The sequence below is a fragment of the Pelobates fuscus genome, chromosome 1, assembly GCF_036172605.1.
Source record: "Pelobates fuscus isolate aPelFus1 chromosome 1, aPelFus1.pri, whole genome shotgun sequence".
NCBI lineage: Eukaryota > Metazoa > Chordata > Amphibia > Anura > Pelobatidae > Pelobates > Pelobates fuscus.
This window is the reverse complement of record NC_086317.1, coordinates 380,167,266-380,190,161: the sequence shown is the minus strand read 5'-3', so window position 1 is coordinate 380,190,161 and position 22,896 is coordinate 380,167,266. Positions and strand designations below refer to the sequence as shown.

The following is a 22,896-nucleotide window of genomic DNA, read 5'->3' as shown; positions in this document are numbered from 1 at the left end:
GCTGGCTAATTGAAAGGTGAGTGGTAGCAAACTGTAACTCCTCCAGTAACATCAACATGAGCACGGATGAGTGGTTAAAGCAGTGGGCTCAGTTGGATGATCAAAGAATGGTCAGTTAAAGGGACACTCTGGGTAGCAATACACTTTAATGCATTTTACAGATATTGACCTCATTAATATGCTCAAGCTTTATTTACATATTTTTTATTGTGACAGATTAGCATTAAAGAGAGAAGAATTTGTTTTTTGCTTGCATCAAAAGTCGTTTCAAGGCAGATCAAATATACCGTATATACTCGAGTACAAGCCGACCCGAATATAAGCCGAGGCCCCTAATTTTACCCCAAAAAACTGGGAAAACTTATTGACTCGAGTATAAGACTAGGGTGGGAAATGCAGCAGCTACTGGTAAATTTCTAAATAAAATTAGATCCTAAAAAAATTATATTAATTGAATATTTATTTGCAGTGTGTGTGTTTATGAGTGCAGTGTGTGTGTTGCAGATCCTTGGTGGGGGTTGGGCATTTTTATTATTATTTTAATAATTAATTTTTGGTTAAATCATTTATTTATTTTTTTATTTTATTTTTTTCGTCCCCCCTCCCTGCTTGATACATGGCAGGGAGGGGGGCTCTCCTTCCCTGGTGGTCCAGTGGCATTGGCAGTTCAGTGTGGGGGAGGGGGGCTGGCTGAGAGCACTTACCTCTCCTGCAACTCCTGTCAGCTCCCTTCTCCTCCGCGCCGGTCCGTGCAGCTCCTCTGTCAGCTCACACTGTAAGTCTCGTGAGAGCCGCACTATGACACCACGGCTCTCGCGAGACTTACACTGGGAGCTGACCGAGGTGCTGAAAGGACCGGCGAGGAGGAGAAGGGAGCTGACACGAGCTGCAGGAGAGGTAAGTAACCGCTCTGCAGCCCCCACAGCCCCCACAGCCCCCTGTCTGTATTATGGCAATGCAAATTGCCTTAATACAGACACTGACTCGAGTATAAGCCGAGTTGGGGTTTTTCAGCACAAAAAATGTGCTGAAAAACTCGGCTTATACTCGAGTATATACGGTATATAGAAACAGAATCTCTCTCCATATAGTGATATAAAATATAGCACAACAAAGCTACAGGTCTTTACATGGCAAGAAGGTATAAGCTAACACTAACTAGTTGTAAGGGGTATGGAGGGTACCTTACCAGTCTGCCGGTCGCAGAGAGTGCCAATCCGGCAGACTGACATAATTCCAGCCCCTGCAGTCTCGCGCAGCACCAGTGGTGCCAGCTGCTGTGCACACGCATCATGATGTCACTAGTAATGAAATTAGGCATACCCACCGCCCCATGATGTTTTGGGGGGTGGGGTTATATCAATTAAGCCTCCCAGCCTATAACAGCTAGATTCCAAATGAACAGTGCCCTGTTGTGGGGTCACCTTATCCCAATAGCACATTATACAATTTTTGAATTACTGATATTGCCTTGACTATTCTGGTACCCTTGACCTGGCTCTTTCTTATCGAATATCTGATTTCCCTTGACTCTGGCTAGCCCTGACTATTCTACATATCTGTCTATTTATTGTGAAGTCTGGCTCTGGCTATTCTAAGGTCTGGTAACATGTTTTATTACTGAGGTTATACTTTGCATACTGGGGTGTTGTACTTGTCCCTGACATTATATATATATATATATATATATATATATATCCTCTCTTTTAAATAATAAATACTAAATAATAGGATTTCAGAACCTTGCAATATCTTGTTAAGGTATACCTGCTACGATGAACACTAATTAGGTTCAAATTAATAAGCATTACATTCCACTTATGCATTGTGCAAATTTATACATTTAATTAAAAAAATTAAACTGGTGTCATTCAGGTGTAAGATGAGGATTGAGTGACAGGATGGTGGAGGAGAACCTTCCTGCATACTGTTCCTCTGTGCTCTCCCTCCCCCCCCCAAAAAAGTCTCATGTTTTATGGTGAGGATATGATGCAGCGAAGCCAGTATGTTGGCACCAACAGGGAGGATCGCTCTGCCTGAGGCAGTGTCCCCAAGCATCAGCAATTCCAGAGGGGAGAGGTTGACAGCAAAGAGGGCTGCAGTACTGTAACACCCAAGTATTCTAAGAGAATGGCGGTGCTGGAGCAAAGCAGCATGCAAGTACAGCTATAACAGCTCCCAAAGCCATCACTATCATACATTAAAACATTTATTGCTTTAGTAACCGTTGTATGTTTGTTGTGACCGGCTCAAAACAGAGAGGTGTAAATCTCAGGAGCTCTTCATAGGGGAAAAGTAGGAATTGGAAAGGAGTTAAGATAAATACAAATAAATTGACATGAGCCTACTAAAATGACAGATCTCTGCACTGTACTTCCAGGGATGGCATTAATTAACCTCTATAACATATGGCTATATATTTTATGAAAATGTATCCCATGGAGATAATAAACAAGGATGTTATAGATGATTTTCTGTACGTGGCCTGAGATGATTAAAATCATCACTAAAAGGATTGTACCCTTGCTGCTTCAAAGAACATAAAGCCCAGAAAAGTTGGTCATTTGGAGGAAATTCTTCCCATTTAACCCAGTTCCATCCTAAAAAAATAAAAACACACAAAACATATTAGTGAAATTGTAAATATACACAGTTATCATTTAGTTTGTGTACTTTTAATTTCCAAATTGAACTCCAGATTGTAAACTCATCCGAGCAGGGTTCCTCAGTAACCTCTTACTTCTTGTAACACTGGTCATAGTTTGTGTCTTGGTTGTTTTCTGTTATATCTCCACATTAAAAATTGTGAAGTGTTTCAGAATATGTTGGACCTACATAAATAATATAGCGCATTAATAATAATGACTAATTTTGTTTAAAGGAACACTATAATGTCAGTAATACAAATGTGTGTTCCTAGCACTATAGGTGTGAAAACACATTTTAGGTGTCCACACTCCGCCTCCCTGGCTGAGATCATCAATTTTGATCATCAAAAACATTGGGAGGCTAATGTGCATGCACAGCAAAACGCTGTGTTGCGCCAATCAGCATCTCTTCATAAAGTTGCATTGAATTAATGCATCTCTATGGGGAACGTTAAGCATCTCCATGCAGATTGTGGAGTTTCTGAATATCAGTACTGCACATTGTGCATAACTGACCGAGGAAGCACCTTTAGTGGCTGTCTGAGTGATGGCCACTAGAGTTGTTCCTAGGCAGTAAAGTGAGCACTACCTTTTCTCTGAAAAGGCCATGTTTACATTAAAATGCCTACAGGGACATACTATACACACTTGAACAACTACATTAAGCTGGTGACTACAGTATTCCTTTAAATAAATCATTCCTTGGGGAGGAAATTTTGTCATTTTTGACGAGTGCTTGCTAATGGTAAATACCCCACTTTCATGTTTAGTATGCACTCTTACAAGATACTGTGAGCGAAAAGAAAGAAGATGGTAACAACCAATTCTGACTGAATTGTTTCTGATGAACTAGTGTGATAAGTAAATCTCTTAATTTTCACTTATTTTAATGTGGACCTGTCATCAGCAAAGGTGGTCACATTTGCAGCTGATGGCATGACGAACCCACAGTCTAAAAAAATTTTTAATTGATATTTGCAAATGCAATATATAGTTCAAATGTAATCACTTGGAGTTCCACTACTTTATTTGTGCATGTTACAAATATCATATACCAGAGTACTAGATTTCAGAATTTTACAGCAATATCTCACTTAAAAACTTGATGGAACTGCCTAGTTATATTGGCCCAAAACTTAGATTCCCGTGTCACCTCTGCGAATTGCTCATTTATGTGAATAAAACACGCTGTCTGGTTATTCACTAACCTAGAAACAGTCAGGAATTGACCAGGGCATTTACAGTATGGGCTAAAGTAGCTAAATTGAAGAGAATATTTAATTTCAGCTGTTCTGACATCTTAAGGTTAGACTAAAAAAGTGCTGATTTGAAAAACAAATAAACACATTTTTCCAACTAAGCTATGGTCACTACTTGGATACTTCAGTTAACATTTTTCTATTTTTTATTTATTTATTTTTTTTAGTTTATTACAACATGGTGTTTGGTGAATGCATTTGCTTTCTTAGGTGCCTTCTAAAAAAAAAAAAGTATAAATTATAGAAATGTAATACTACGGAACCACTACTAACACCTTTGATATGTAATGAAATATACTGAAAGGAGGCTAGACCATAGATACCACATTCATTCACAGTTATTTACTAGACAGGGAATTTGTTGCAAATTTAGACCAAAAGCCAAGTTGGAAAAAAAAAATCTCCAACTTAAATACTCTTCCAGTTCAGTTATTTTGTGCTAGATTTCGCCCTATCCTTGTTAATTTGACAAATTTCCCTGTTTAGTAAATAGAACCACATACGATCATAACCAGAATAAGTAAATGCAGTTTACATATAATCACGTGAACCTACCTTCATTCTTCTCAGGCTCTAGGTTGGTTGGTTCTGATGGGAAGCTCATATCTACTTCACCTTTCATTATAATTGTAATATAATGGTAATCATGCTTCAGACTGATACCATTTACTACCGATGCAAAATGGACGTGTCTGATGTGAAGACCTGCTTCCTCCAATGTCTCCCGTTCTGCACATTCCTCCCAGCTTTCACTGCAGAGACAAAAGAAAATGTACTTCTTCATTCAAATGTTTTATTGTCAGGAACACATTTGCGTTCAATATTGTAAAAAGCACGCGTGCAGAGCAAGTTAACAGTGAAATTAAAGGCACAATGCAAGCTAAACATACCTCCCTCTCAAAATAAAATGGAGAATTATTGAGATTACAGAAAACTCGTGAACTATTGTAATAGTCAGCTGACGAGATAGAATTATTCGGCTATATGTGTCACATGACTAAAGGGTACGTGGTTGGGTGTAAGTAACCTTTAGCACCCTGGATCTTGTCGATTACATCTCCCATAAAGCTCTTACAGTCATAATGCTGGCAAAGGATCAGGGGAGATGTAGTCAACAACACCTGGAGTGCCAAAGGCACTGTAGTAGGCTCTATTATTCCAAAGGAAGAATCCCTTCAGCCTGGTCCCACAGGCACTTGGAGTCATAGAAACATAGAATGTGACGGCAGATAAGAACCATTCAGCCCATCTAGTCTGCCCAGTTTTCTAAATACTTTCATTAGTCCCTGGCCTTATCTTATAGTTAGGATAGCCTTATGCCTATCCCACGCATGCTTAAACTCCTTTACTGTGTTAACCTCTACCACTTCAGCTGGAAGGCTATTCCATGCATCCACTACCCTCTCAGTAAAGTAATACTTCCTGATATTATTTTTAAACCTTTGTCCCTCTAATTTAAGACTATGTCCTCTTGTTGTGGTAGTTTTTCTTCTTTTAAATATAGTCTCCTCCTTTACTGTGTTGATTCCCTTTATGTATTTAAATGTTTCTATCATATCCCCCCTGTCTCGTCTTTCCTCCAAGCTATACATGTTAAGATCCTTTAACCTTTCCTGGTAAGTTTTATCCTGCAATCCATGAACCAGTTTAGTAGCCCTTCTTTGAACTCTCTCTAAGGTATCAATATCCTTCTGAAGATAGGGTCTCCAGTACTGTGTACAGTACTCCAAGTGAGGTCTCACCAGTGTTCTTTACAATGGCATGAGCACTTCCCTCTTTCTACTGCTAATACCTCTCCCTATACAACCAAGCATTCTGCTAGCATTTCCTGCTGCTCTATTACATTGTCTGCCTACCTTTAAGTCATCAGAAATAATCACCCTTAAATCCCTTTCCTCAGATGTTGAGGTTAGGACTCTATCAAATATTCTGTACTCTGATTAGAGAGAAGGAGACAGAGAATATAGGGTGCTGGAGGGAACCAGCTGCCCCAGCTCTGAAGTGGTTACAAGGGGTACAGGGGGCTTAACCCCAGAGGCAAGAACAGGAGAAATGAAAGAATGGGCAAAATGACCACCACACATAAAGCTATGTGAAGGTGGGAGATTGCTCATTCAATGATCTGTACCCCTTTGGTAATGGTATTTGTGGGGAAAAGGGAAGCGTAGCTTTTAAAACAAAAACCTTTTTATGTTTGTTATGGAAGAAGACGTGGGTATTCAACCTTTAATAAGACAACTTATACTCATAGTAGTGAGGTATAAAACTGGCTCTACTTATTGCCAGGAGGGTGGGATTTTTCCCTGGTAGGGTAAATTCGTGGGTGAGATACGTACTCACCGATACTGGTCCAAGCTCATGCAGTGTATGAGTACCTAGAGATCAGTAAGGAACACAGGTCCCTAATGATTATGCATATAGTATATCAGACTTTATCATCGTATAGTGGCCAGAGAACTGGCCAGGAGGGATATGAGCTAGAGTATGTGGGGATAGTGAGTAAGCCTAGGTGGGTAAGGTACCCTTGGAAGGGGAACAGAGTGGTCACTAAAGTGGGCTATAGGCGCTGGTATGAGAGGACGGGCAGAGGAAACCAATGGCCAATTCTGACTGTGTATATATGCCCCACAGAGCGTGAAATAGTAGCTTGTTGTCAGATGGACCCAAAGGATATGTCCATCCCTCACCCTTAATAGCCTTAGGATAAATAGCTGTCTCCCCTGAACTTAGGGGACTATGACACACTACCTGCTGCTTTAAGGCAGCCTCAAGGTTGTCCCTGTTACTCAGCCCCACTCGTCCAGGTGTTCCTAAAGAATGAGGTATACTGCAATTTTGCTAGAGCCAGAACCAAGAAAACAAAAGTAAAAGTAGGAGGAGTGATAATCAAAGAAAAAATCATAAAGTTAAATCAAACCAGAGTGCATCGGCATTCTGTAATGCTCACTGTTCAAAGCTCATGCCGTGGATAAGTGCTTAAGGATCAGTAAGAAACACTGGTCCCTGGTAATTATGCACCTAGTATTTTAGCAACATGTAGTGGCCCGAAGGCTGGCCAGCAGGGCTAGTGACTTGGGTGTATTGGGATAATAAATAAACCTAGGTAGGTAAGGTACCCTTGAAAGGGGAGCAGAGTAGTCACTAAAGAGGGCTACAGGTACTTGTATGAGAGGACGGACCAAACCAAATGGCTAGTTCAGACAGTATATGCATGCCCCACTGAGCATGAACTGATAACTTGCTGTCAAGTGGACCTAAAGGACCTGTCCATCCCTCACCCTAAGTAGCCCTACGGTAACTGACTGTCACCCTTAAAGTCAGGGGACTATGAAACACTGCCTGCTGCTTCAAGGCAGCCTCAAAGTAATCCCTGATACTAAGCCCCACTCGCCCAGATGCTGCTAAGGAGTCATGAGATCAGACACAGGAGTGCTAGAGCCGGAGCAAACGGAAAATCGGGGGGGGGGGGGGGGGGGGAAACCAAACAGAGGAGGAAAATAACAAATATAAAGTTAAATAAAACAGGAATGCATCGGCATTCTGTAATGCTCGACGCGCGTTTCGGCGTAACAACGCCTTTGTCAAGAGCTGAGGAGGTCTGCCTACCTGTCCGTATTTAAAAGATGACGAAGCCCGCCTTGTGGGAACCCGCCCGCCAATCGTCGGCGTAGGCCCCGCCCACGGTACTGCGTCATGTTCCCGGCATCCGGAGATGGACTGCAGTCCAATAGGGAAACGAGGGGAGGAGTCAACGTAGACTGTCCCACGTGGGGGGCGGGCTGACAGTCAGTTGTCAATCTCTCGCATAAACCCGCCCCTCTCACCAGCATAATCCTATCTGATCCCCGTCATATACTGTGGAAATGAGGGTAAAGGGCTACAAACATCTCAAAAGGGGGGGTACACAGTACATATAAGTCTGTGAAGCCTATTTGGGTGTGTATTTTGACTGTTAGAGTCCCAAATAGATCTAGATCAGTATATGACGGGGATCAGATAGGATTATGCTGGTGAGAGGAGCGGGTTTATGCGAGAGATTGACAACTGACTGTCAGCCCGCCCCCCACGTGGGACAGTCTACGTTGACTCCTCCCCTCGTTTCCCTATTGGACTGCAGTCCATCTCCGGATGCCGGGAACATGACGCAGTACCGTGGGCGGGGCCTACGCCGACGATTGGCGGGCGGGTTCCCACAAGGCGGGCTTCGTCATCTTTTAAATACGGACAGGTAGGCAGACCTCCTCAGCTCTTGACAAAGGCGTTGTTACGCCGAAACGCGCGTCGAGCATTACAGAATGCCGATGCATTCCTGTTTTATTTAACTTTATATTTGTTATTTTCCTCCTCTGTTTGGTTTCCCCCCCCCCCCCCCCCGATTTTCCGTTTGCTCCGGCTCTAGCACTCCTGTGTCTGATCTCATGACTCCTTAGCAGCATCTGGGCGAGTGGGGCTTAGTATCAGGGATTACTTTGAGGCTGCCTTGAAGCAGCAGGCAGTGTTTCATAGTCCCCTGACTTTAAGGGTGACAGTCAGTTACCGTAGGGCTACTTAGGGTGAGGGATGGACAGGTCCTTTAGGTCCACTTGACAGCAAGTTATCAGTTCATGCTCAGTGGGGCATGCATATACTGTCTGAACTAGCCATTTGGTTTGGTCCGTCCTCTCATACAAGTACCTGTAGCCCTCTTTAGTGACTACTCTGCTCCCCTTTCAAGGGTACCTTACCTACCTAGGTTTATTTATTATCCCAATACACCCAAGTCACTAGCCCTGCTGGCCAGCCTTCGGGCCACTACATGTTGCTAAAATACTAGGTGCATAATTACCAGGGACCAGTGTTTCTTACTGATCCTTAAGCACTTATCCACGGCATGAGCTTTGAACAGTGAGCATTACAGAATGCCGATGCACTCTGGTTTGATTTAACTTTATGATTTTTTCTTTGATTATCACTCCTCCTACTTTTACTTTTGTTTTCTTGGTTCTGGCTCTAGCAAAATTGCAGTATACCTCATTCTTTAGGAACACCTGGACGAGTGGGGCTGAGTAACAGGGACAACCTTGAGGCTGCCTTAAAGCAGCAGGTAGTGTGTCATAGTCCCCTAAGTTCAGGGGAGACAGCTATTTATCCTAAGGCTATTAAGGGTGAGGGATGGACATATCCTTTGGGTCCATCTGACAACAAGCTACTATTTCACGCTCTGTGGGGCATATATACACAGTCAGAATTGGCCATTGGTTTCCTCTGCCCGTCCTCTCATACCAGCGCCTATAGCCCACTTTAGTGACCACTCTGTTCCCCTTCCAAGGGTACCTTACCCACCTAGGCTTACTCACTATCCCCACATACTCTAGCTCATATCCCTCCTGGCCAGTTCTCTGGCCACTATACGATGATAAAGTCTGATATACTATATGCATAATCATTAGGGACCTGTGTTCCTTACTGATCTCTAGGTACTCATACACTGCATGAGCTTGGACCAGTATCGGTGAGTACGTATCTCACCCACGAATTTACCCTACCAGGGAAAAATCCCACCCTCCTGGCAATAAGTAGAGCCAGTTTTATACCTCACTACTATGAGTATAAGTTGTCTTATTAAAGGTTGAATACCCACGTCTTCTTCCATAACAAACATAAAAAGGTTTTTGTTTTAAAAGCTACGCTTCCCTTTTCCCCACAAATACCATTACCAAAGGGGTACAGATCATTGAATGAGCAATCTCCCACCTTCACATAGCTTTATGTGTGGTGGTCATTTTGCCCATTCTTTCATTTCTCCTATTCTGTACTCTGCCCTTGGGTTTTTACGTCCAAGATGCATTATCTTGCACTTATCCACATTAAATGTCAGTTGCCACAACTCTGACCATTTTTCTAGTTTACCTAAATCATTTTCCATTTGGCTTATCCCTCCTGGAACATCAACCCTGTTACATATCTTAGTATCATCCGCAAAAAGACACACCTTACCATCAAGACCTTCTGCAATATCACTAATAAAAATATTAAAGAGAATGGGTCCAAGTACAGATCCCTGAGGTACCCCACTGGTGACAAGCCCAAGCTTCGAATATACTCCATTGACTACAACCCTCTGTTGCCTGTCACTCAGCCACTGCCTTACCCATTCAACAATATTGGAATCCAAACTCAAAGATTGTAGTTTGTTGATAAGCCTTCTATGTGCAACAGTGTCAAAAGCCTTACTGAAATCGAGGTAAGCAATGTCTACTGCACCACCCTGATCTATAATTTTAGTTACCCAATCAAAAAAATCAATAAGATTAGTTTGGCATGATCTCCCTGAAGTAAACCCATGTTGTCTCTGATCTTGAAATCCATGTGTTTTTAGATGTTCAACAATCCTATCCTTTAACATGGTTTCCATCACTTTCCCCACTACTGAAGTAAGGCTTACTGGCCTATAGTTGCCTGACTCCTCCCTATTACCTTTCTTGTGAATGGGCACAACATTTGCTAACTTCCAATCTTCTGGGACTACTCCTGTTATCAATGATTGGTTAAATAAATCTGTTAATGGTTTTGCTAGTAAACCACTAAGCTCTTTTAATAGCTTTGGGTGTATTCCATCAGGTCCCATTGACTTATTTGTCTTTACTTTTGACAGTTGAAATAGAACCTCTTCCTCTGTAAACTCACGTGTAATAAATTACTCATTTATCCTTTTTCTTAACTGAGGTCCCTTTCCTTCATTTTCATCTGTAAATACCGAACAAAAATATTCATTGAGGCAGTCAGCTAGACCTTTATCCTCATCTACATACCTTCCTTCTTTTGTTTTTAATCTAACTAATCCTTGTTTTACTTTTCTTTTCTCATTTATGTATCTAAAAAAGGTTGTGTCCCCCTTTTTTACTGACTGTGCTATTTTCTCTTCTGTGTGTGATTTGGAAGCTCTTATAACTTGCTTAGCCTCTTTCTGCCTAATCTTATAGGTCATTCTGTCTTCCTCACTCTGGTTTTTTTTATAATTACTAAATGCTAACTTTTTGTTTTTTACTATTTTGGCTACATCTGTGGAGTACCACAGTGGTTTCTTGAATTTTTTGCTTTTACTGACAAGCCTAATGCAATTTTCTGTTGCCTTCAGTAGTGCAACTTTTAAATAATCCCATTTCTTTTGGACTCCATTTAAATTGCTCCAGTCTGATAATGACTCCTTTACACATATTCTAATTTTGGAAAAGTCTGTTTTTCTAAAGTCTAAGTCTAAGACTTTTTGTGTGGTGTGACTCAGTCACTGTTCTTATATTAAACCACACTGACTGATGATCACTGGATCCTAAACTTTAACCTACAGTAATATCTGATACCAAATCTCCATTTGTTAACACTAAATCTAGTATGGCCTCTTTTACGAGTTGGCTCCTCAACGACTTGTTTTAGAGACAATGCCAGTAGGGAGTTTAGAATATGTGTGCTCCTGGCACAAGTAGCTATTTTTGTTTTCCAATTTACATCAGGAAGATTAAAGTCACCCATGATGATAACTTCCCCCTTCATTGTCATTTGAGCTATTTCTTCAACTAGTAGATTATCTAACTCTTCAATTTGTCCTGGGGGCCTATAAATCACACCTACACGAGTTACTGTGTGATTACCAAATTCTAACGTAACCCAAACTGACTCTATGTTCGCCTCACTAACCTTTATTAGGCTAGATTTTATGCTATTCTTTACATACAGGGCCACCCCTCCCCCTTTCTTGCCTTCCCTGTCTTTTCTATATAAAGAGTACCCTGGTATTGCTATGTCCCAGTCATTTTTCTCATTATACCATGTCTCAGTAACAGCGACTAAATCTACACTATCAGTTGCCATTATTGCCACAAGTTCATGGATCTTATTCCCTAAACTGCGAGCATTTGTAGACATGACTCTAAGCTTATCATTTTTTAACACACTTGCTACAGGCACCTTCTGTCCTTGTTTTGGGGGACAATTGGATTGATGTTTTATCACCCTTTTGCCCCCCCTCCTAGTTTAAATACATCCTAGCAAAACCTCTGAACTGCTCACTGAGAACATTTGTTCCCTTTTGAGAAAGATGCAAACCATCTTTTTTGTACAGTTTATTTCCATTCCAAACAGAGCTACCATGAGCAATAAAGCCAAATCCTTGCTCCCGACACCATTCACCAAGCCACAAGTTAAAGTCCCTAATACGCATCCGCCTGTCATTCTGAGTGTTATGCACAGGCAGAACTTCAGAGAATGACAATGTGGAAGCAACCTGACGTATATCATTGGCAAAAACACTAAAAACTTCCTTAACCTCTGAAACCTCATTGCAAGCCAAGTCATTTGTCCCTAAATGGACAAGTACATCCAATTCCCCTTCCTGCTTTGCTTGCTTAACAATATTACAGATACGTCTCCTGTCTCTGTGAGCAGTAGCTCCGGGAAGACACCTCACAAGACCACCATTGTCCATCTCCACACCTCTTATGATGGAATCCCCCACTAACAACTGCTTTCTGTTAGGCCTCACCATAGTCTTCAAGCCTCTCTGCACAACACCACTAGCCTCAGTGCCTCTCTGCACAACACCACTAACCTCTGTGCCTCTCTCCACAACACCACTAGCCTCTGTGCCTCTCTCCACAACACCACTAGCCTCAATGCCTCTCTCCACAACACCACTAGCCTCAATGCCTCTCTTCACAACACCACTAGCCTCAATGCCTCTCTTCACAACACCACTAGCCTCAATGCCTCTCTTCACAACACCACTAGCCTCAGTGCCTCTCTTCACAACACCACTAGCCTCAGTGCCTCTCTTCACAACACCACTAGCCTCAGTGCCTCTCTTCACAACACCACTAGCCTCAGTGCCTCTCTGCACAACACCACTAGCCTCAGTGCCTCTCTGCACAACACCACTAGCCTCAGTGCCTCTCTGCACAACACCACTAGCCTCAGTGCCTCTCTGCACAACACCACTAGCCTCAGGGCCTCTCTGCACAACACCACTAGCCTCAGGGCCTCTCTGCACAACACCACTAGCTTCAGTGCCTCTCTGCACAACACCACTAGCCTCAGTGCCTCTCTGCACAACACCACTAGCCTCAGTGCCTCTCTGCACAACACCACTAGCCTCAGTGCCTCTCTGCACAACACCACTAGCCTCAGTGCCTCTCTGCACAACACCACTAGCCTCAGTGCCTCTCTGCACAACACCACTAGCCTCAGTGCCTCTCTCCACGACACCACTAAACTCTGAAAGTGCAGAAAATGAATTATGTAGAGCAACAGACTGTGCAATATGCCTTTTATCCACAACTCCAAGTCTACCAGATCCTACAGTAATCCATCTGCCATTCCTAGTATGTCTCTGCGGCAGTGGCTTTACAGCAGTTCCAGCCTGAGTTTGTTTACCAGATAATTTACAAATCTCAGACTTCAAAAATACAATCTCCTGCCGCAAGATAGAGAACTGTCTACAGATTAGACAACAACCAAACCTCCAAAAAGTGGAACGTGAAACAAATGCAAAGCAACTATTACACTGAACTAAGTCTGCCATTCCAATGAGGTGAATAATTTAAATCAAACAAACCTTAACTTTTTATTTATCCTCCTGAATACCTCGGATTACCTCCAGGTTATCTCCAGAATATCTCCAACCACACACACACACACTTAGAAGCAACACTTAGATGAAGCAACCAAGCTCTATTAGTCAAGCTAACGACAACTACCCTTATATACTCCTAAAATCACCTCCGACTAGGAATGTTTAACACCTGGGTAGGCCTCTGCTTATTAGCAAACAATAGCTAATTTAAATAGCAATCAATAGCAAGTAGCTACCTAATCCAATCAAATGCCTTATAATTACCAACAGGAAATCAAACCTTGTGCAGCCAGTAACCTTTTCCTACAGATGAATCTTACCTGTAACAGTAAAAAAGAACTCTTAGCACAACTCTTAGACAGTTGAAGCTTCTGTAAAACTCTCCAGAATATCTCCAACCACACACACACACACACACTTAGAAGCAACACTTAGATGAAGCAACCAAGCTCTATTGTCCACATTATTCCTGCACTCTTGCTGGTGCCAGTTTCCTAGCACCAGATGCAGGACACCAGTGAACTAAAGCGGAAGATGACCACAAAATCAGATCTGTCCCAGCTGGGAGGCATGTGTGCTTGTGCTACAGTTAGGACACTAAGACCATCCAGTGAGCTCTGACACAGTCCTCCACGCATGGTCTTCCCTTGGTAGGCTGGCCATTCATGCCAGGGTGACCTGCCTATTCTTCAGGCAGACATGAACATTATTATAATTTTATTATTTATAAAGCGCCAACAAATTCCGTAGCGCTGTACAATGGGTGGACTAACAGACACGTAATTGTAACCAGGCAAATGGACGCACAGGAACAGAGGGGTTGAGGTCCCTGCACAATGAGCTTACATGCTAGAGGGAGTGGGGTAAAGTGACACAAAAGGGGCAGGGTAGGGGTAGAAAAGCAGGTTGCTAGAAAAGTATTCACTGAGGGCTTAGTGGGTTATTTTTGACACTTGCAGGAGAGGTATCACTCTGTGGGGAGGGAAAGCTGAATTAATATGCTTGTCTGAAGAATTGAGTTTTCACATGAACACATGTGTTGTTGCGGGGGCATGCAATTTATGTAACTAAACTGAAATATACAATAAAACACAAAGTATGTTATAGATTTCTGATTACATGTATTTTCAAGACTGTAGTGTCCATTACTTATGAGGGTCTGACACTAACATAGGAAGCGTTCCTAGAATAACTTTCTTATTAGAAACTGTGCAGTGCTGCATTTCTATTCATTGAGGGTCATTTATAATCAATATATAAATACACTTGCTATGCTTCTACATTTAGCATTGCTTTATCCCCCAGCAATGGATAGTGATGGCAGCACTTAGCCCAGAGGTAAATCATTGCACATAGAGGAGCCATAGTGTTGGTCTCCAGGAAAATGGCAGCGGCTGCGGACAAATGGCCCCCGATATCGCTGCGTGCCTTACATTACGCCACACGTCATCACGCCAGACGCCTCTACGGGTCGTTTAGCGGCAGATCGCGGTATTTGCTATAAGCTCACACATACCCGAATTCCAGGTGTCCCCCGGGAAGCTGGTACATTCCGGCTCCGACCGATGCTTTCCTCCTCCCGAGTAACACACAGCCTGGATGGGACGGGCTGGTGACTATAACCCCCACACCGACCCCAGGCCTGGCAGCTCTTACCGGCCCTGACATGGCGAGTCTCTAGTTACCCAATCTCCGCCAGCCGGTTCTGCTCTCTGATTGGCTGAGCGGCCAGTTACAGGGAAGTAGGCTGCAGGGTGAGCACATGTGGTTCAATGCAGGGAGGAGGGGGGGCAGCCCTGAAATATGTTACCCAAGGAAATCAACCTACACAGACTGACATCAAACAGGCACAATGACTAAAATTATACTGTATATCTAAAGGGCAATCAAGGTACCATAACAATTGCAGCTCATTGTAGTGGTTATGGTGCTATGAGGATGGTGCACTGTCTCCTGGTTCTGGGCGAACTTGTTATTTAAATGGTCTGACGCAAACTGGGTCCCTCTGGCACGGATCCTCACTTGCGTATAGTGTTTCACTTGTACGTGAGCAATGTCAGTTATAGACAGATTTGGACAACATTGGTTGGCATGCACGTTCTTTTTGTTTTATTTTTTGGGGTTTCTTTCAAACCACTTAAAAACCTTTTGATACAGAATCAGGACAGCACCAGAGACAAATTGGCACAATACCTAATATAATGGTCAGTAGTGACTACTTAAAAGGACACTATAGGCATCCAGACCACTTCATCTCATTAAAGTGTGCAGTGTTCCAGTCTCCTTTAAGTACCGTATATGCTCGAGTATAAGCAGAGTTTTTCAGCACATTTTTTGTGCTGAAAAAACCCAACTCGGCTTATACTCGAGTCACTGTCTGTATTATAGCAATTTACATTGCCATAATACAGACTGGGGGCTGTGGGGGCTGCAGAGCGTTTACTTACCTCTCCTGCAACTCCTGTCAGCTTCCTTCTCCTCCGCGCCGGTCCGGTCAGCACCTCTGTCAGCTCCCAGTGTAAGTCTCGCGAGAGCCGCGGGGTCATAGTGCGGCCGCGAGACTTACACTGTGAGCTGACAGGGGAGCTGACCGGACCGGCGCGGAGGAGGAGGGAGCTGACAGGAGCTGCAGGAGAGGTAAGTGCTCTCTGACAGCCCCCCTCCACTGAACTACCAATGCCACTGGACACCAAGGAGTGAGAGCCCCCCCCATGTATCAAGCAGGGAGGGGGGACAAAAAAAAAAAATATTAATAAAATAAAATAATATTTATAAAATAAATATTAAAATAATAATTTAAAAAATAATAATAGAACAAAAAAATGATTAAAATAATAATTACCGTATATACTCGAGTATAAGCCGAGGCCCCTAATTTTATCCAAAAAAACTGGGAAAACTTATTGACTCGAGTATAAGACTAGGGTGGGAAATGCAGCAGCTACTGGTAAATTTCTAAATAAAATTAGATCCTAAAAAAAATATATTAATTGAATATTTATTTACAGTGTGTGTATAATGAATGCAGTGTGTGCGTATGTGTGTGTGTATGAGTGCAGCGTGTGTGTATGAGTGCAGCGTGTGTGTATGAGTGCAGCGTGTGTGCATGAGTGCAGTGTGTGTGCATGAGTGCAGTGTGTGTGTGTATGAATGCAGTGTGTGCAGGGCCGGTGCAAGGATATTTGCCGCCGTAGGCAAAAAATTTTTTGCCGCCCCCTCCCCCCCCCATATGTCCTGACTTCCCCTCCTCCTCCCTCAGTGGTCCTTACCTCCCCACCCCCGTGTTCCTTCACCCCCCCCCCCAGTGGTCCTGACTCACCCCTCCCCTAGTGGTCCTTACCCTCCCCTCCCCTAGTGGTCCTTACCCTCCCCTCCCCTAGTGGTCCTTACTTCCCCCTCCCCTCCCCTAGTGGTCCTTACTTCCCCCTCCCCTCCCATAGTGGTCCTTATCCCACCCCCTCCCTCTCATAGTGGCCCTTATCCCCCTTCTCCCTCCCATAATGGCCCTTATCCCCCTTCTCCCTCCCATAATGTTCCTTATCCCCCCCCATCCCTCCCATAGTGGTCCATATACCCCACCCTCCCTCCCATAGTGGTCCTTATACCCCCCTCCCTCCCATAGTGGTCCTTATACCCCCCTCCCTCCCATAGTGGTCCTTATCCCACCCCCTCCCATAGTGGTCCTTATACCCCCCTCCCTCCAATAGTGGTCCTTATCCCCCCCCCTCCCTCCCATAGTGGTCCTTATCCCCCCCCCCTCCCTCCCATAGTGGTCCTTATCCCCCCCCCTCCCTCCCATAGTGGTCCTTATACCCCCCTCCCTCCCATAGTGGTCCTTATCCCCCTTTTTTTTGTTATTAATTTTTTTTTTTATTATTATTTTTTTTTAATTTTATTTATATATTTATTTTTTTTCGTCCCCCCTCCCTGCTTGATATATGGCAGGGAGGGGGGCTCCTTCCCTGGTGGTCCAGTGGCAGTTCAGTGGGGGGGAGAGGGGGGCTGGCAGAGCTGTAACTTACCTGTTCTGCAGCTCCTGTCAGCTCTCTCCTCCTCTGCGCCGTCCGTGCAGCTCCTTCTATCAGCTCACACTGTAAGTCTCGCGAGAGCCGCGGCTCTCGCGAGACTTACACTGGGAGCTGACCGAGGTGCTGAACGGACGGCGCAGAGGAGGAGAGAGCTGACAGGAGCTGCAGAACAGGTAAGTTACAGCTCTGCCAGCCCCCCTCTCCCCCGGTCTGTATTATGGCAATGCAAATTGCCATAATACAGACAGTGACTCGAGTATAAGCCGAGTTGGGGTTTTTCAGCCCAAAAAATGGGCTGAAAAACTCGGCTTATACTCGAGTATATACGGTAATACAATAACAATAATCAAAATGCCCACCAACACATACACAAACACACTGCATCACACACACTCACACTTCATTCATATACATACACTGCATTCATATACACACCACTGCATTCATATACACACACTGCACTCACACACACACTGCATTCATACACACTGCACTGATACACACACACTGCACTCACACACACACACTGCACACATACACACACACTGCATTCATACACACACACTGCATTCATTATATACACACACTGTAAATAAATATTCAATTAACATAATTTGTTTAGGATCTAATTTTATTTAGAAATTTACCAGTAGCTGCTGCATTTCCCACCCTAGTCTTATACTTGAGTCAATAAGTTTTCCCAGTTTTTTGGGGTAAAATTAGGGGCCTCGGCTTATATTCGGGTCGGCTTATACTTGAGTATATACGGTAGTACTTAAACGCCGTACTTACCTTTACCCAATCACTTCCTCATCTTGCTCTTTCCAATGCATTTTCATAATTCATCAATTTCTAACTAAAATTATAAGACAAAGTAGGGGCTACTTTACCGCGCCTGACACTTCTAGACACTGGGCGGGAGTGTCTTGCGGGATACTTCATTGACCTCAATGCTGTAATCTTGTGCATGCGAGAGAGTACAGCAGTGACATCAGCTCCTGGCACTCAAACTGCTGGAAGAAGATAGCAGCACCCACAAGGCCACCAGCCTCCCCTCCCTCTCCCAGCAGCAATGTCACCGTCATGGGTTTTTGCAAATTCTGTCTGTTTTTTATTCCAAGTGAGATGTTCTTTGGCCTATTTCATGCAGGTTCTTGCAGAGGTCAGTGGTAAATGTCTGCATCCGGCTTGTATAGTTAAAGTAAAGTCCGCCATCAAGGGGGCGTCTGCCGTTTGTGATCCCGGGAGCTTGAGGGAGGGAGCGAACCCTCTCACGATCACATCTTGTCATCATGTGGCGTGACTGGGTCTTCCTGTCCTTTCAGAGTCGATGTATTAGGGAGGAAGAAGGACGTTCTTTCTTATTTCGCTGGTCTGGATTTTTGGCGTTGTGGCATACTGCTGCCAAAGGTAAGTTGTGGCTCCGGTAGAGTACCTTGGATATAGCTTTTTATTGCCTCTTGCAGCCTGATCCTCAGGAGCTCTAGATGCATCCATGCGGTTTAAAGGACCACTATAGTGCCAGGAAAACATACTCGTTTTCCTGGCACTTTAGTGCCCTGAGGGTGCCCCCACCCTCAGGGACCCCCTCCCGCCCGGCTCTGGGGAGAGGAAAGGGTTAAAACTTACCTTTATTCCAGCGCCGGGCGGGGAGCTCTCCTCTCCGCCTCCGATCCTCCCATTCGGCTGAATGCGCACGCGCGGCAATGCTTTCCTATGGACGCTTGCGTGCTCTCACTGTGATTTTCACAGTGAGAATCACGCAAGCGCCTCTAGCGGCTGTCAGCAAGACAGCCACTAGAGGATTTAGAGGCTGGCTTAACCCTTATATAAACATAGCAGTTTCTCTGAAACTGCTATGTTTATTAAAAAAAAGGGTTAAACCTAGCTGGACCTGGCACCCAGACCACTTCATTAAGCTGAAGTGGTCTGGGTGCCTAGAGTGGTCCTTTAAGCGTCAAGCCGCACCCCCCCCCATTAGCTTATTTTTAACCACTTAACTTCATAAAAGTCTACCCTGTCATGCATTGCAGGGCTTAAAGGGAGACTATAGGCACCCAGACCACTTAGTCTTATTGAAGTGGTCTAGGTACACTGCCCCAGGTCCCTTAACCCCGCAAAGGTAATTATTGCAGTTATTAATAAAACTGTCTACCAGATACCCACTCGAACTTTCTGACTGTTAGGCTACTGTTGGTCGTTGAACCTGTCCTTTGCGGGTGCCAGCATCTTCTTCCGGCACTTCAGCGCCAGGAGCCGACGTCACTGCTGTACTTGGGACTTTAGTGCCAGAAGCGGATTTAACTGCTGTACTCTCACATGCACGTAACTACAGAATGAGGTAAATGGAGAATGCCGCAAGAGCACGGGATCCTCTATAGATAAAGTCAATTCCCTGCATCAGTCACTGGTGATGCCTGGGGGATTGACACTTCTAGATGGTGGTAGCCCAGTGTCTAGAGGTGTCAGGCGTAGGAAATATACAGAGGCAAAGTAGTTCCTCTATATGATATTCCATGCTGTCATGATTTTGTTTTGCATTGAGGGCCTGGTGTAGACATGAAACATCAATGGTAAAAAACACGACCGCGGTTAAATTATTGGGCTCCAGTGCCTGCTATCAGAGCAATAGCCAATCAGTGAAGATATTCCCAGATGATCACTGTGATGACCAATCACAGCGATCACTGTTTGGCAGTGTTTTCAAGCTCTGCCACTCTTTCCTCTCTGTGTGATCTGTGAGAGCAATATTGTATCATTCCTGTGATAGTGTATCAGCTCTGTGATCTTAGTAATCAACTCTTTTTAACCCTTCCCTCCGTGGTTTCCTGTGTAGTGAAGTGTTGGTTTTGCAGGGGTCATTTTCTTTAACTTTTTTGGGGGTTTAAAAAAAAATAAAAATGGAGAAGACGCACATGTCTCGAGCTCCGGGAGACAATTGCACAATTACGGCAAAAACGGTGGAAAAAAACTACTTTTCATGGCCACCAGGGCTGCTACCTGCTCCTGGATGGTCATGGGACGGCAAAACAAAAAACCGAAGCCGGACAGACCTCCATCTACCGCAGACATTGGAGAACTCCTGCGGAGGCCTCCAAACTACCAAAGGCCCGATATGGCGCCGCAGCTGGAAGGCCTATACCACTCATTCAGTGAGGCCACAGAGTCGGAAGACGACGACTACGGCACTGGGGCAATGAGCAGAGCGACTCTCCCACCCAAGAACCCTAGCCTGACAGAAGAAAAACTCAAAGACATGCTAGGTGAATTACGCCGCAATATAGCGACCGATATAGGAGTTTTCCGGGACGAGATAAGTGGAGTGGTAGCCCGCCTGCAAAACGCAGAGCTCAACACCGCCTCACAAGAATCCCGACTGCATGCAGTGGAGCAACAAATCTCTGCCCTGCAACAGATACAACGACAGCATCAAGATAATTTGGCAGCGCTGGAGGACAGGAGGCGCTGGAAGAATCTAAAAATCCGAGGCCTACCTAATGCGGTAGAGACCGTAGAGCTGCCGCACCTAATTCGCAGATTGCTCACCACGCTCTTCACGGCCAAACAGGCCAAAGGGACACCACTGGACAGTTGCTTTCGCATCTCAAGACCACAAACTGGCACACCAGAAAGAGGGAATGATGTAATTGTAAGATTCCAACACGGGCGAGACCGCCAGACGTTCATGTCAGCCGTACGCAATAAGTCACCCTTCCACTTTGAGGGCCATGATTTAACCTTTTACCCAGACCTGTTGAAGGCCACTATGGACTGGAGACGGTCTCTGCGACCCCTGACTGCAGAACTCTTGGCACATAACACACCCTACCGCTGGAGCACACCCAAAGCTCTAATTATATCCAGAGACACTGGTCATCTGAAACTACATGAAGCTACCGAAATACCTGAAATCCTGCAGCAGCTCGCACTAGGAGGGCGGACACCAGCCACAACGGACCCCAACAAGCCGAAGGCGACTACTGCCTGGAATCCTGCCACGGCGCAACCCTTTGTACCGGCAGCCCAGAGGGGAGAAAAGGCGTCTACATCAGTGCCATGAACTCTCCGACATCGTCCACATTATGAACTTAAACCTCTCTCAGTTATGCTATACTTATACTTTTTTTTCTTCTCACTTTTCTGTTTGAATACCTGCTTACCCCCTCCATTGATATGTGCGCGCACCGCACCAGTTTTTACTTGTTCTCCCTCCCCCTCGGCCCCCTGTACAATCCCTAGAGATGTCGTCCGGTATTCCTGACACAGATGTAGTCCGGTATTCCTGACACAGATGTATATGCAGGGGGACCTAAGCCACTCTATAAATCTCCCGGTTCACTCACTTAGACCCACCTAGCGACCAGAGCGGCAATTGTTGCACCCTGCCCATAGGTACTCAGAGTATACTCACCCCGCATTGCATAAGCAGGTGCTGCACGTAAGATAACCCACTGTTTTCAGCTTTTATTGTTAGAGATATCGTTCATTATTAATAACACTGTTTACTATATACTAAAAATGTGCTGCCTTACTGATGCTAACAACTGCATACCCTTGTTTGACAGAAAATATTTGATCTAGCTGTTGTGGCTAAATTGAGATTGTATGTACCATCAATGCACAAACAAAATAAAGAATTTAAATATATATATATATATATATATATATATATGTGTGTGTGTATATAATATTTAAAAAGTTCTTGTGAGGGTGGGAAGTAGACAGGTTTCAGTGTTACAAAGCTAGGAAAAAATGCTAAATAGAGGAACTTTATATATATATATATATATATATATAAAAAAAAAGTAAGACTGTACCATGCACTCAGGCTCCAAAGTAACCAAACCAGGTGCAGCACCAGGGCTTGAACAGCCAAATAGAAAAATAGTTGGTTGCACTCTCGGATTTCCATCTCATACCACTGTTTAACCACTGTTTATCTTGCAATATGCTGTTGTGGCGTCTGTTGATTCCTTGTACCCAGCTGCACAGCAAAAATAAAGAATTAAAATATATATATATATATATATATATATTTATATATAAATAACTTTTATTCCAATGGTTAAAACAGATCAACGTTTCAGTCCATCTTGTGGACTTTCATCAGGATCACACATACATGTTAAAAACATATCATATATATAAGAGATGCAATTAATGAAATGTAACTCACCCCAGGTGCTGTGTATAAAAACCGGCATCTTGCCAGGTCCTGTGTATGAAAGCCGGCGTCCTGCCGGATCGCTTGCGCATGTGCGTGATTAGCTCCGCCCATTTCCGTGACGTCATCGCGTGAATCTAGTGTCGTTGACATGGCGACGCGGGTAACTAGGAAAAGGTCGCCATGGCAACGT

At 44.1% G+C, this 22,896-nt stretch overlaps 1 protein-coding gene across 1 annotated transcript; it reads right to left on the bottom strand.

The window, feature by feature from the left end:
• Nucleotides 1-1,955: 1,955 nt before the first annotated feature.
• Nucleotides 1,956-15,208, bottom strand: NUDT15 (nudix hydrolase 15). The gene is made up of 3 exons (XM_063444720.1): nt 15,028-15,208; nt 4,463-4,659; nt 1,956-2,600 (listed from the first exon to the last, which is right to left on the bottom strand). Exons 1-3 carry the CDS (start codon nt 15,177-15,179, stop codon nt 2,461-2,463), a joined length of 489 nt encoding a protein of 162 aa, XP_063300790.1. The 5' UTR covers nt 15,180-15,208; the 3' UTR covers nt 1,956-2,460.
• Between the last annotated feature and the right edge of the window lie 7,688 nt (nt 15,209-22,896).

What these genes read in the sequence shown, in the direction of transcription:
- NUDT15 (XM_063444720.1), bottom strand. Translation starts at nt 15,179, where the DNA reads ATGTCAGGGCCGGTAAGAGCTGCCAGGCCTGGGGTCGGTGTGGGGGTT. An exon ending in GGGGGACACCTGGAATTCGG is followed by an intron (nt 4,660 to 15,027) that starts GTATGTGTGAGC and finishes TTGTCTCTGCAG; the next exon opens with TGAAAGCTGGGAGGAATGTG. An exon ending in AGAGCCTGAGAAGAATGAAG is followed by an intron (nt 2,601 to 4,462) that starts GTAGGTTCACGT and finishes TTATTTTTTTAG; the next exon opens with GATGGAACTGGGTTAAATGG.